At 38.8% G+C, this 15637-nt stretch overlaps 1 protein-coding gene across 1 annotated transcript in view; it reads left to right on the top strand.

Moving 5' to 3' along the window:
- The window catches only part of PIEZO2 (piezo-type mechanosensitive ion channel component 2), a 258854-nt gene that overhangs the window by 220723 nt on the left and 22494 nt on the right, over positions 1-15637 (top strand). Inside the window, exons 35-37 of the mRNA XM_010006936.1 lie at positions 2224-2390; positions 7870-8045; positions 14073-14240. Coding sequence (XP_010005238.1) covers positions 2224-2390; positions 7870-8045; positions 14073-14240 — 511 coding nt within the window. The remainder of the gene's footprint in view (positions 1-2223; positions 2391-7869; positions 8046-14072; positions 14241-15637) is intronic.

Raw genomic sequence — 15637 nt, 5'->3', positions numbered from 1 at the left:
GAAAGAGAAGGAGGTTTCTAATTAATTTATATTGGAGTAGCCAATGTAAGGTGCTTTATATTTTTTGGCCATTCCTAGGTAAAATTAGTTAAAGAAAATGGTTGAAAAAATTAGGCAGTACTTGTTACGAAGCATTAGTATCATTATTAACCTTGGAACAAATCCTGTCTCCCACTCTCAGGCAGAAAGAAGCCCTCTCTGCATTTGACCCTTTAAGAAACAGGAACAGTCTCTGCAGAAAATAAATACTGGTTTCCCTTTTTGAAAATGTTGAGATGAAATTGATCCCCAAAAGATAATTTTTAAAAAGTTTTGGAGAACAGCAAGGCTGCCAGAACAGCTACAGCCTCATAAAAAATGTATACTAAATCACCTCCATCCCAGAGAGAAAAATTACCTTTCAGATTAAACTGGAAGTGGTTGGCAAAGAGCTGCAGTGAGACTGTGACATGCTAGTGGTGGGAATGATACAGATAATTTTAATCTGAGAGCTGTAATTCTTCTGAAGCCAGCAGCAGAAATTATACGGTAGAGAGGAAGAGTGTGGGTTAATAAAAGATTCTATGTTGTATATTTCTGTGGATGAGTGCTACATTTTCTTTTAACCTATTTGTAGCATTACATCTGGATTTCAAAGGAAATGAAAGCTCCTAGTAGTAGAAACAGCCTTATATTTCATTTTTCAATGGCAAGATGCCCTTAGCTTCAAGACCTGCATGTCGAAATATGAGTGAATAAAATTTAAGTAGATAAATAATAAGATATCTCCAATTCTAAATGACATAGAAAAGGCCTTATAAAGAGGGCAAAATATTATTGAAGTAATTATAGGACCAACTGAAGGAGACTAAATGTTCTTTTATTCAGAGGTACTGGACCAGTTCTCAGGTAAATGTTACCTACTGCCATTTCATCATCGGCTTTACAAGGATGTACCTTTAATGGGTTTCTTGCTTAGTTTCTCACCCCACATAGGTGCAGACATCCCTGCCTGCACACCTAGAGATGCGTCCTTGTTCCTCCATAGGTAATCTTTTGCTTAATTACAGCTTCAGTTTTGCATTCTTTGTAAGGAGCAAATCTGCCCTCCACCAAGTTTTGCGTGCCATCTTGTGGTACAGCTAAGAACTGAGGCTGTTGAAAGCACATACATTAGCTCCTTAGTATCTACTTCAAGCATTTTGTTACTGCATGGCAGATTATTGACAGTTGTCTATTATTTCTTAGGTTACTCTAAAATTTATCTTCAGAGCTTGTGCTCTGGGATTTGCAACCCAACAGGGACAAGTAGCTCTGGAACTGGCTAGTTGGAAGAAAATGTTTTAGCATTTTTGCTACACTACATAAGAACTGTAGTGTGGTGTGCATGTTTGGCAGTGGAAGAAAAAGAAGGTGGAAGTGCTGCTTTTTGGGAGAGAAATGCAGTTGCTAATTCTAAAGGACTTACTGAAATGAGAAATTAACTTGAGACAGCTGAATTCAGGAAAATAAAGCTACTATTGCTGATATAAACTCATAAGCCATGCTCATGGGAGAGTACACTGCTTTGGCAAAATGGTGCAAGAGTAATGTTTTATAAATTATTTATATGGTTTGTGCTAGTTGATCTGAGACAGCTGAAGACACAGTGCAGTCTATTAAAAAAAAAAAAAAAAGGCTTTGGAAACAGTAACTGCAAAGAGGCATGTTTAGGTGGTTGGAAATCTGAGAGAGATTCATGGCCTATTTAGACAGGTTAGACTTCTGAACTCAGTGAAGCAAGGTTGAAGCAGAAAAGGCAAACTCTGTGAAGAGAGAAGCACGCACAAATAAACAGAGGTAAGAGGCTCAGCTCAACACACTCGCTGAACTGCTGTTGAGATCATGGGAGATGTTGAACAGTTCTCAGGAGATGTCCAGATCTTTGGGTTTCATTTTTTAGACCTGTGCATCTAAAAATCCTCCTCTAAAATCAGGGACTGTTTATATAACTAGCAATTGCTGGACAAGAGTGTTAGAGGATGGAAAAGGGATTCCAGATGATAAGCCTAGACGTGTAGGCAGGAAAATGGCCCCGACAGCCAAAAGGCCTCGAGCCATCTTCAGATTCCTTACTATGACGGGGTTTTGAAGCCTGGATTATTATTATTAGACAATAAAGGAAAAATTAATCTAACTCCAAGCAGTAATACAGTTAAAGATACTTGCATTCATTAACTCTCTGTTGCTTTTCCTCTCCCTTAGATAACATCATCAAGAGGATATTTAATATCTTGAAGTTCACTTGGGTCCTTTTCCTGGCAACACTCGACAGTTTTACAGCTTGGCTTAATTCCATCTCAAGAGAACACATTGATATCTCCACGGTGCTAAGAATTGAGCGCTGTATGCTGACCAGGGAGATTAAGAAGGTAACACATTTGGTCTTTTTTGTCTGCTAACGCCATTTCCAGCTCGGTGAAAAATGAAAGTGTCTTTTGAGATCACTGTGTTAAGGAGAAAAAATATAAAAATCTCACTTGCACATGCTTTTTCAAAATGGGTCTGGACTCTTTTACTGCTTGCTGTTTTATAAATATATAAATAATAAATTGTTTGATTTATTATCCTGACATAAAACGAATTCCTGGAAAAATAATTATTTGAGAGGTTGATCTAAGGATTTGGCTGAAATGCTCCTGTGATCAGAGGTGGCTTTGGGGGACAGGGTTGATTCAAGTAGAGAGGAGAAGGCATGGCATTATAACAGCTCAAGAAATACCTCGGTTTGCGTATTTCAGTCCTTTTGTAGACCACCTTTCCTTGGATACGACTGACACATACGGGAATAATATTCAATTACAATGGAGCTACATGATCCTCCACAAACTAGTTATATATTAGTAAATCCCATTGCTATAAAAAATTAATGTTGATAGTGTAACTAGAAATGTATTTGGATCTTCAAAATGCAGGAAGGTGGTACTTGAATAAAGCTCTCATTTTAAGCACAGGTATTTTTACATATCTCACTAGCTACCCACTATTTCTGGAAACTTGGCATAGAAACATCATTTTTATTTCTTTCCAGTTTTTGTTAAAAGCTGCAGACTATTCTCAGAGATTAATAAGTAAAAAAAGGTCAACAATACATTAATAATCCTGACTTCAATAAGGCCAGGTATTGTCTGGGCGCTGTCAATGTCTGCTGGCACAATAAGCAGCTGCCCATGACTCCAGGTGGTTGTAGAGCCAGGCTTTCCTGGTCAGAAGGAATCTGTGCCCGATCTGGCCAAGAAGCACTAAACATGAAGGGAGGGCTGCCTCAGTGTTAGCATTTAGTTCCTATTACTTTCCCCAAAGTGTCCAACAGTAAGCAGATAATAACAGCAAATAAATACATTTAAACAAAACCAAAACCAAACCGAACGAAATAAACAAATAAAACCCCAAACACCAAAACCTCAACACAAAAGAAGAGCAAAAGAAACATGGCATGTTCAGAGTAAATGTGCCTTTGGAATAAGTCTGAGCTTTTGGCAATCGATAGTTTAGGACATCCTAAACGAGAAATTGGATCTGGATCATGATGTTCATTAGTACCTAGGAATCTATATTCTTGGAGTTTGTATAGTCTTTTTTTCATCCAGAAGATCTTGCAATACAGAGGTCTGTAGTGTTACTCCATATGGTGTATTTAAAAGTACTTCCCTTTGTTCATTTTAAACCTGCTTCCTGATAGTTTTTTTGGTGTCTCCTGTAGATCAGAGATGTATTCCATTTTCTTCTACTATTCCTGATTGTTTAAATGTTCATGGAATCTTCTGTCATTCTCTTTGAAATTAAAACGTCCCTTTTTTTTTAGCCTTTCTTCACATCCAGTTCCTCTCACCATCTTTATTGTCCTTCTTCATACTATTTCTAGTTTTAATACCTCCTTATTAAGACCTGATGATGAGAACTACACACTGTTTTCAAGGTGTGGGTGAATCACAGGTTTGTACAGGAAAATGATGTGAGGTTTTTTGCTTTCCTAGTAAGATCTAACAGTCAAGCTCCTTTGATTTTTAGTGAATGCTACCTATTTTCAGGGGACTGTACATTCTGAGTCCGAGATGTCTAAGGCTAACAAAAGCTGGCATAAAGCCTGTCATTACATATATATACATTTTAGGTTATTTTTTCCATTGCTTTTCTTGCCTTTTTTTTACCAAGTCACTCAGTTTTAAGTTCTTCAGGACTACTTCAGTCAACTTAATGCTTATCCCAGGTAATATTTTTTTCATCTCCAAAGTTTATCACATCACTATCCTCCTTACACAGATTATTTCTGAATATACTGGACAGTAAAACTCCTTGGGGGAATCAGTCAGTGACCTTCTTCCTTTGTAAAGAAAAAAAAAATGGTTTCTGCCCTTTGTCTCCAGTCATTTGCTGGAGGATAAGTACAAGAAATAGATACAATCTGCTTTATTTTACGACCACTTAATTTCTTACAAGGGTCACAGATCATCACTCCAGCAGCCATGTGTAACAATTGGAGTTACCTTCTCTTCCCTGGCACTGTTTCATCCACTGGTTCCTGCAGAGCTCTTGGGTGAGCACTGTCCACTTAGTGCTCAATTTATTGTTTTGTTCTCAGACTTGCCTTTTATAAAATAAATACTCCAGTCATTCCATAGAATTCAAGTTATTCCATTGGGAACATTGGAGACTTTTTCTACAGTCTCAGTTTCCTCTCTAAGAGGACAGAAAAATACTCAGTCTTTTCTTGTCCTATTGCTATAACTCTCTTACACCTCTTTACTCGTTGATAACCTCTTGAAACCTTGGCTTTCTGGCAGGTGATTCCTGTGATATAATTGAAAATTTGTTTGTTACCAGATCTTCTTTTATTTGGTGAGTTATTTTAGCATCTCTTCTGGTCTAATTTGCTGAAGATTTACATTTAAGTTGAGGAAGCTCATTCTTGTTTTTCTTCATGACTTCCATTTCTTGAAGGATGTCTTCTTCCTTCTCCCTCCTGATCCTTTCCATTCTGGTGTCTTTTGTGTATGTGTGTATGCATGCAGGCCCTTTCATGATGTTTACCTACACAAATACATTTGAAAATCAGCTGGAGTTACTGTATATTATTATTCAGATGGAACATTCTTTCATCTTTCTTAGTATTTAAGAGGCACTGGTGCTCTCCTGATTTCATGGCCAAATATTGAGCCTTCATACCGTACTTTTACAATATTCGTTGGTCCACCCGTAGAGACTCTGATAATCCTAACACAGTTAATTTACCTAATTTTTTAGACTATGCTTTTAGACCTGTACCACCTCTTTCTCAAGTTATCTTCCATTCCATCCTTCCTATAAGATTTGCACGGTAATAGTACAGCATTGTAGGGATACTCCTTTTTGCTCTCAGAAGTCTCTGATACTTCAGCATCCACATAGGATTCTTTCTCACTACTCCTGAGTTTTTAAAGTTTTAACATTTATGCAGAAGCCAGGCTAACTGCCTTTTTATGGCCATTACTTATTTGGGACCTTATTTTGATCATTCTTCGTTACTTTTCACCTCAACTTTAATAATTTTTTCCTATCTCTTGCTCCCAATAGATTTATTTATGTATTTATTTCCATTTCATGTTGCCAGCCACCTGATTACAGTACAACCCATTTGTACTTGCATAGACTGATATATCTCACTTCAATCCTAAATCTTCTGGAACTAGGGGCTCTTCAAAGAATTTCCCTTCTGTCAATAGCTTTAGACCTCAGGGCTTTTTCTAGGATCTTTCTCTCCAGTGAAATACTGGTATCCATGAACATCTGAATCATCAGTTCCTCCATAGTATCCCCAAGTCCTGTGGTGGCCACATGCCTTTCATTGCTGCCCAAGAAAAGAGGCTCTCATAGCCATCATGGTGGCTTGTTTCCTTTGACTGATGTGGAGTTGGGGATGATTATCCTGATAAACCTTCTCTAGTCTCATTTCTAGCTACAGAAGAATCTCTCAAACTGGGTCCTCCATCCGTTGTAGGGGACTTCTGCTGTCACAGCTCTTGTGCTTTATCCTAGGCCTGCAGCCAAGCAAGGATGTAGCATGTGCCATAGTTTCAGAGGCAGGCTGTCATAAGGGAACAAACACTTAATAATGCGGGAACAACACAGTTTGTATACAAACCTAATTAAAAACCTGAGTTTCACATATTGTTAAAATATTTTTCACAAAACTTCAGGTTTTAAAAATTTTTGGTTTGGGACAGCATGGAGGACCAGAGTTGAAATAGTAGTAACTAATAACATTAGCACAGAGAATACGGGCAGTATTTTAGCTGGAAAAAGTCCTTTTATAAGGTTTCGTTATAAACCAGATAAATAACTGTTCAAGAATAGCAATCTGCTCTCTCAGTGTATCTTCTGAAGTCAGTGCAACTGCTAGTGGATTGATTTGGATGTGTTTCTGCCTAAGAACAGGCTGTAAAATTCTCATTTTTATTTTTGTCATAAGCCTTTAGAATTATGAATGTAGTATCACCACCAGAAAGACTTGATTCTGTGCCTAGATCTAGGCTGGCAGTTAATGAAACCATCCTTTCATGAACTTGCTTGATTTTGAAGTCCCAGAGAGAGTGACGGTCTTCAGTGTATTTTTAATGGTTTTCCAACTGTAGCCACACCTCATGAATAAATTATTAATTTGGGACACTAATGAAAATTTGCAAGCACAAGTACAGGCTGAGAGAATAATGGATTAGGAACAGCCCACAGGAGAAGGGCTTTGGCCATGGTAGTTGATGGGAAGCTAAGCATGAGCTGGCAATGTCTGCTTGTAGCCCAGAAAACCAACTGGATCCTGGGCTTCATCAAAAGAAAGGTGGCCAGCAGGTCAAGGGAGGTGATTCTCCCCTTCTACTCTGCTCTCATCAGTCCCCACCTGCAGTACTGTGTCCAGTCCTGGAGCCCCCAACACAGGAAGGATGTCAAGTTGTTGGAGTGAGTCTAGAGGAGGGCCATGAAAATGCTGAGAGGGCTGGAGCACCTCTCCTATGAAGACAGGCTGAGGGAATTGGGGCTGTTCAACCTGGAGAAGAGAAGGCTCCAGGGAGACCTTACAGCAGCTTTCCAGTACCTGAAGGGGCCTACAGGAAAGCTGGGGAGGGGCTTCTTACAAGGGCATGGAGCAATAGAACAAAGCGCAACAGTTTTAAGCTGAAAGAGGGTAGGTTTGGATTGGATATTAGAAAGAAATTCTTTAGTGTGAGGGTGGTGAAACACTAGAACAGGTTGCCCAGGGAAGTTATGGATGACCCCTCCCTGGAAGTGTTCAAAGCCAGGCTGGATGGAGCTCTGAGCAACCTGGTCCAGTTGGAGGTGTCCCTGCCCATGGAACTAGATGGTCTTTAAGGTCCCTCCCGACCCAAACCATTCTATGATCTACATCAGTTTGTACATGACCTGTTTCTTTTGTTTCTGTGTTAAAAAACTGCTACTGAGCACTAGTAAGAAATACAATTGTTCTTAGAGTCAGTGAAGCTATCTAAGAGATGTCTCAAAAGTTGCTAGAGTACAGGTTGAGTCATGGTCCCATCCCAGACCTCATTTTCATGCTGTGTTACCTGCAGTTGACCAGGCAAAGGTCAACTGCACAAAGGTTGGTGGGTTTTTTTGCTACATAAAGGCTGAAATCACTTGCATTGCTCCAGTTTTTCTTGAAACTCCAACACTTTGTGCCAGGGTAATTTAAGTCAGAATCCAACTTGCACTCTGCAAAGAAACTGCTACTGGGAGGTTATCATTTACTAGGAATGCATTTGCACAATCCTTAATCTATTTCTTGCCAAATGACAGAAGAAACCAGTTCCTCAAAGAATACATCTTCCCCTTTCCATGTACCTGTACTCTCTTCCACAGGGAAACGTTCCAACGCGGGAGAGCATCCATATGTATTACCAGAACCACATGATGAAACTTTCTAAGGAGTCAGGACTAGACTCAATTGATAAAAACCCTGGCCAAGCCTCTGATTTGCAAGTGTCTGAAAGAATGGATAGTTTAGATTCAGCAGCTTCTCGTGACAGTATCTCCAGGTATTGATTTCATTTAATTTTATTTTGTGAAAGATAGAGGCATCATGCAGTAGACATGATTTTTAGAGAAAGTCTAGTTACTTATGAACTTTCTAATCACTGTTGAATCTTCTTTTTTATTTATCCATGCCATTTTAATAGTCAAAACTGTTACATGTTACTATTCCTTTATAGTGGGGGACTCCATTGTTAGCCTAACTTCTTTTCCACTGCATGAGTACCTCAGTGTATTCTGTTTCCCCTAAAATTAGGAATCATTGATAGGGGTTCTGATCTTGCAAAAAGTAATTGAAAGTAAGAGCCTTCTAAGGATGGTTATATATGGTTATGCTGTGTTACAAATTCAGGCATGGAGTTGGGGAACTCCATTAATTGTGAACATTTTATCTTTGTAAAATAAATTGTTTTCTTTTGCTCACAAATGAAAAAAGGCTTTGCATTGGGAGAGATTCTGGATTTGAGAGAACAAAATCCCCCTCCAATACACACAGGGCAAAGGTCGTTTGTGCCTAATTGCCTCACTGCTGTGATTACAGTCCAGCAGAGCTACACCGTTTGTGGATCAAATACCCATATTAGTTCAGGAGAACCACCTTCCTCATTCTTTTCTGCAGATGGATGCCACGAAGTCCCTTTCCAACACTACCGCATGCTCCTGCTGCTCCATGCCCACAGAGGCACACACATTCACTTCCTTCTCCTACAGAGCCAGCCTGTTTCCATCATGTCCCTGGTGTTCTTGACTTTTAGGAGACTGCATAAATTGTCCAACATGAGGGGGAGAAGGGAAGGCTTTGGAAATCCAGCTGTTTCATAATTCATTGCATTCTGCTGTCTCCTGTTTATCTCTGAAGTGTTGCAGTACTGTATTGAGTTTGATACTCCCAGCAAACTCAGTAGCTTTTGTGTACAGCCAATTTTGCACAGCTTTTACTAATGACATATGGGTAGATGTCAGCAGAGTGAAAATAATGAGGGCTTGTCTTCCTTTCTGGTGTTACTGAAAAGCAAGTGGAAGAGAGTGCCTGTGGGTACTGTGCTTCAAGAAAATATTCACAAATTGCTCCCCAGGGTGAGCACTGGCCTTTGAGAAGTTCACTCCAGCAAAAACACAAAATCTCAGCAAATCATTCTCAGTGGCTAGCTACCCAACTAAGCAACACCTTTGTGTTTTGTCTCAAAGTTTTACAGGACTCAGATGATGTGAGAAAAATGTAAAGCCAAATTCTATTGCCAACTCTCTTGGAGCCACTTGGATATCTGCACAGCAGAATTTAACTCCACAAGTTCAGTCTCGCCTAAAGAAAGAATAGTAATATCAGTCCTGCTTTCATTCAGTTGTTTTTGGTCACACTGTTTACTATAGAAGAATATAGACATTGTCATTATTATACAACCATGTTAGCAAGAACTTGAACTAGATGGAAAGGGAAGCCAATTCCCAAATTAATTCTGAAAAAGAAAGACATATCTTGTAATTTTCATGTGTATATTCTGTCTCTTTGATGGATGGTATCCAGTCTTTAGCTCTGTTAATGTCTTTTGTTTCAGAATATCCACTCGTTTGTTGTCCCACTTTGAGCATACTTACACATTTAAAATATCTTTTCAAACTCAGAGATTTCAGTGGTTCTGTGGAGCTGCTTTGCAACAAATAGAAAGCTGCATCTTTCACATGTGGTACTATCATCCCCATTCCCTCTAGATGTTGTAGGACCTATAAACCAAGGAATAGCAAAGGCAGAATTATGAGTGATTTCTCTAGTCTCAAATTCTCTTTCTGGTAACAAACAATCAAATATTCTTACACTGAGCATATTTACAAATTGTACACATCTGCTGTAATGATAATGACCTGTAATTAGAGGAAGCAAAAATGAGTCTGTTGATTTGATGATAATGCCATCTGTTTATTCGGGCACCCTTGCACACATCTTCCTGGGATTACAAGAGTGCTTATGAGCATTTTTAGAAATGTTACATGTTTTAAATTTCATGTGAGTTTATTGACTGGGTTTTTTTTAATTACCCAAACAAGAGAAGGTGGCATTTTACATTTCAGAGTACTGATCTCCAGTGAATGTAAAAGCATCTAATTAAATCTATAACACCCCTGAGATCACAGACCTAGGACTGCAATAGAAGTATTTTGGGAAGGGGCAGAGGGTTTCTAATCAGCATTCTGGTTATCTTTCTTTGGTATTCCGACACAAGTTCTGCAGCAGACACTACATCCATGAGTAAGATGGGCATGTTTGGAAGTACACAGGGCCACAGAAGCACTGAAGTTATTCCACTATAATAATATGTATTTCTCAGTATTCAGGACCGGAATTACTGTAGGTATGGACTCAGTGCTCTAAACACTGGATTTACAGAGAGAACAATGCTCCTGATCCGTTGCAGGAACTGTAGACTTCTTGCCTTGTAAGTCTTATCCAGGGATGGCGTTTTTACCCCAGATAAAGTTTTAGAAGGAGTTTTGCAGAGCATGTTGTGTGGTAATTTCTATTTTAGTAGGCCTGTCTTTTATTTGTAGTCATTTTTCTATACAGTGACCAGAGATGTAGTGAGGTATTTGTAAAGTAATTGTTTAGTTTCTCTTTATGTATCATGTATTCTAAAACCAAAGTACAAAGTTCATATTGGCCAGGAGAAGAAGAGGCTGATGTTGATCCTTAACAAGCTCTCTGAGGAGCACTACCAGGAGGGATCAGGAGCTAGCATGGTAGAGCATTCACTGCTCTCTGATTCCATTTGACTGATGAACTGCTTATTAGGTTAAGCAGCTTGTGAATTTCAGTAACATGGTTGGCAACTTATGAAAACGATTTGGCTGTTTTTATGGGACTTTGCCTATGATTATGAAACAGCAGCTAGAGGCAGCTTCTAAGTTAGATTTCAGGATATCCATGGTTTTGTTTCCAGTTCAGTTTCTATTAATTTTTGTCCATCACAAATAATGGATTCAGTTCCCAGTTCTGCCTGTGTGTACGCTTTTATAGGAGCTGCAGGTGGTAGCCCCTGGCCCTCCTGCAATAGTGAACATATAAATGCAGACAAGGTGTTTATGGACACCACTTTTCGTCTGTGGTTCCCTCATCAGATGGGAGAACGGGGCTTCAGGTGGGGAATACTGGAGAAGTAACATTTGCCTTGGGAGGCAGGAGAAAGGATGAAAGGAGAGTCCCAGTTTGGGGCTGGATGTAGGTCTGATCAAGGAGCATGATTGATTGGAAATGTTTGGGATCGTTGTTTGCAGATGTGGGGAGTGAAGTAGTTCATAAAGTTAATGCCAGTCAGTAACTAATCCATGGATGGGAAAAAAAATAATAAAAAAAATTGTAAGTAACCCCTTAAACTAATAAACTGTCTGGGAAGGGTAAATCTGTTCAGCAAAAAGGAAGCAATAAAGTAAGAAATTTCCCACTCACTGTGGATAAATACATCTCTACTATATATATCCCCATTTGAAATGGGTACCAAATCAACTTTAGATAAAATGCTTGAACTCAGAGCTTTTAATGAACATTCAATTTAAAATACCTATTCCTTGAATTATTTCGAAGAGCTAATGCTTTTCAAGGTCTCCAAAGACACAAATTTGAAAAGTCACTCAGGAAGGTATGCTTGGATTAAATTTATACGATAGTCAATGACTGAGGCAACATGAGCTTTGCCAAGTGTAAATCTCTCCACTTTATTGGTGTTCTCATTTCCTCCATGTTTAGAACCATGTTCCCAAAGTACATACTGAATATACAGACTGTGCTACAGGTGTCACCTCATAGACATCTCCTGATATTCAAGGATACAGAGCAGCTGCTCAGTCAATAATTCTGATGATTCATCCTTCATTTTAAACAGCTTTAAACCAAATTATTGCAAGGACTCCATCTAGGCAAATATTTTTATCTATTGGTATTAATAGATTTTTTTCCCCTTATTTTTTCTGGGACCCAGGTCAGAACTGATACATTTTGGAGGGCAGCTGACATGTTTCTTGCAGTGAAAATATGTGAACATGCATGTGCTACTTCAATTTCAACAGCTGCTCCAATTAAGGCCTCGGAAGGTTGCCTTTGAACTACGTCTGCATTTAAAATACTTCAACACCTTAGTAAGAGGTGTCACTCTTGAAAAGAATAAACGCAGCTCTACAGATGTAAAATAGTATGTGGATAACATTGTAGCACACAGAAGGATAATCTGCAGAAATAGATTGTTTACTTGCTGCTTCATTTCCCTATATTTTAGCACCAAAACCTCACTATTAGTACAACAACCTGGCTATACTCCACTGGTGTATGTGCAAAGGGAAATGTCCCTTATAACCCCCTGGAGCCCATAAAACAGAGCTCCAACTGCTGAATCAGGCCTCGAGGGTGGATCTCCTGTTCCTATATAAGAAGCAGTATTTGCTGCTTCATCAAAACCCTGCACCATGCAGACAGCCCTCCAGGTTTTGTCTGGAGGATGCTTGTCTGCCTTCGCTCACACACAAAAGTAATTAAGTGGTTTCTACAGTGTCTTGGCCAAATTAACTGGCAGGACAGGGGTGGCCCTGCCATTAATACTGTTCTTAAGGAAAGTGTTTCGCAATACCTTTGGTATCTTGGTAATACTTTACTTCTGTTCAAAGACCAAAGTATGCGTTTGGCCTCAACCTATTCTGTCAAAAAAGACCATAGCCTAAGAATAACTGCTACTTTGATCCACATATTTTGCTGTTTTCCTCCCCATTTTCCTTAAGGTAGTAATGGCAAACTGTAACTTCATGCCAGTGGATTTTTTTCCTCACTTCAAGCTAGCAAGACTGAAGTAACATGGAAAGCACCATTGTACTTCCCTTCTGACCTCTTCCTCAGTTCTCTGTGCCCCTGGACAAACATAGTGCTTGCCAAGGAAGCAAATTCCCCGCTTCTGCTGCTCAGGTGTAACACAGATAGATTCAAAAGAAGAAAAGCAGAGCCCAAATCCTGTGTTTTGGGTTATTTTCTTCTCTCATTCTCTCTGAGAGATGCAGGCTGGTCACTGCATGTGTTAAAACACCAGCTCCCTCAACTTACTTCATAGACATCTGTGTTTTTCAAAGATTTTTACAGGAGAAATAATAATTTTACCTACCATATGTCATTAATGTATTCGCTTCTTTCCTGTTGCTATGTTATGTGCTTGTGTTTAATTATGTACTGTCTTTCTCATATATCATCCAGTTGTTCTTTTCTCCAGTAGTACATAAATGCTCAATCTATGGTGTTTGTCTATGGTGTCCTGTTGTATTTGATAAGTGAAAGGAGATAAGGGTTTATTATATCTGTTCTTTTCTTCAAGATGTGCATGTTACCAATTCTGAAAGAGTTTTAAAGCTGTGATTGAAATAAATGAAATCTGGAAAGAATAATCAGTGCTTACTGCTAAATATCAAAATAAAAACCATCCCATGCAGACCAGGTTATATTTGGCATGTATTTAGTGCCTAAGTAATGTATCCGATTTGGCTCCTTGGTTCGGAAAGAGGATTAGCCAATGTCTGACAGCTGTTTTTCTATTTGTGGAATATGAGCTTATTCAGTTTTAAGGGCTCTTTTAGGAAATTGGCTTGTACCTGTGTGAAAAGGTTCAGTACTATTTACCATTAATAAAATAGATTTGGTGCAGAGAGGGTCACTTCCCCAAACATCTTTGTGGAATTTGTAAATTTCAGGTGGAAACAAAGAAAATCAGTTCTCTTCACATACATAAGTTGGCTCCCCTGGAAAGCATGTAGATCATTGTGTTGGTTTCATATGCCTTTGAATAGTGAATAGATGGTTGTTAGCCTTCTATAGACCCTATATGAATGAATATAACCATGAGCAATCTGCACGTAGAAATGTGTTTACATGGTGACTAAACAAATCCTTGTCTTCTATCCTTTTGTGTGTCATTGTTTTCCTGCATGGCGAGCATAATTGTTTACTGAACCATGTGTATAGTAATACGATTTGTATTTAACACTGTCTTTGTAACTGTTTGCGCTGCTAGCTGCTACACTGAAGCAACCATGCTGTTCTCAAGGCAGTCAACCCTTGATGATTTAGATGGACCAGACACTGTTCCTAAAACAAGTGAGCGCGCTCGACCTAGGCTTCGTAAAATGCAGAGCATGGATATGTCCTCCTCATCAGCTGACAGTGGCAGTATAGTGTCAAGGTGCTTAACTCATGCATGCTTTGTTCACTCATTTACCCATACCATTATACTTACTGCAGTGGGCATAAATTTGATTTGGTGGATACGTGGTGTACAGAGTGGTTTGCATGGTTAATGGAAGCTTTACTCCCTTCTGCGTTGTAGCACGATTCTGAGGTTCAAAGTCAGGGCCACAATCTAGGACTCATTTGCTGTTTCACTTCTTACTCTGGTTATTGGGTTTTTTTTGTTCCTGTTTTATTTTGGTTTTCACCTTAATTCATATATGTTTGAAGGTTGTTACGTTACATTACATTGGCTGTCTAAAACCAGTCTAAGGTCTGCATTTATTTGGCTAAAAAAAGAGTCTGATTTTCTGAGTTACCGAACTGGTGGTTGTTAAAATTGGAAGCTGGAAGTGAAGTTTCTCAGCTAATCAGTTATCCTAAATATGGACTTAGATGTCTAATTTTAGAACTAAGATAGGCAAATGTTGGCCCTGCTATTTCAGTTTTAGCTTTCCCATATAGGAAATATTGCTAAATATGTTTTGATTACTTTACCATCAATAGTACAGTCTGTGAGGTGTTGGAATTATGAAAAGGAAAATAGCTATGAAAAGGTAGTGAATAATATGAATATCCAGTGCAAGAGAGAACTATTCAAACCATTCACTCACTTTTTAGCAGGTAAATCCTGCACACTAGATCATTCTTTTTCAACATTTAAAAGGTTTTAAAATTTTTTGATGTTGATCAGTTTTGAAATGAGGGGATTTTACGGCTTTGTGCATTTTTGCCAAGATGAGTGCTACCATGAATCGTTAAAACACATATCCTAATATTAGTGTTACACATTCTAATTAAAAGTCTCTTAGAAATAAAAGTATCCAGTGTAGCCACAATTAAGTTTGGAAGCAGTGCAAAAGAAAAAGAGATGGAAGTTTACTTTTAATTGTGGCAGGAGATGGCAATGCCAGCTGGCTTTGCCAATGCTAGTTTTCTTTAAAAGGTTACGCTTTAGGTGAGAACATGGCCCAATTGGTTTCATAGGAGTTATGAGAAATCTGATTTTTTTCTCTGTTGAGATACAAGAACATTCAGCTAACATAAGATACTGAGTTGATACGTGCTGCCTAACCTATGGAAAAGGAGTGGAATGGAGACTAAAAAGAGAGCAGTGTTGTTCAAAGGGAGAGGTGAGGAAATATATATGAGGGATGAAAAGGGTGAAAGCAGAGCCAAGAAAATATTTTTTTAAGTATGTTGTCCGGATTCCCATCTGGATTCCTCAAGCTGTATGAATTTACATCAGCTGAGACTACTGCAGAGCACAGAGCATGAAAAGAGAAAGTGATTATGGATATGCAAAGCTGAGAATAAGCAAGGTGAACAAGGAGAGAACTGAACACAATGAAT

This window comes from Chaetura pelagica, unplaced genomic scaffold (assembly GCF_000747805.2).
Source record: "Chaetura pelagica isolate M959 unplaced genomic scaffold, ChaPel_1.0 scaffold109, whole genome shotgun sequence".
Classification (NCBI taxonomy): Eukaryota; Metazoa; Chordata; class Aves; order Apodiformes; family Apodidae; genus Chaetura; species Chaetura pelagica.
This window is presented reverse-complemented; position numbering and strand designations above follow the sequence as displayed.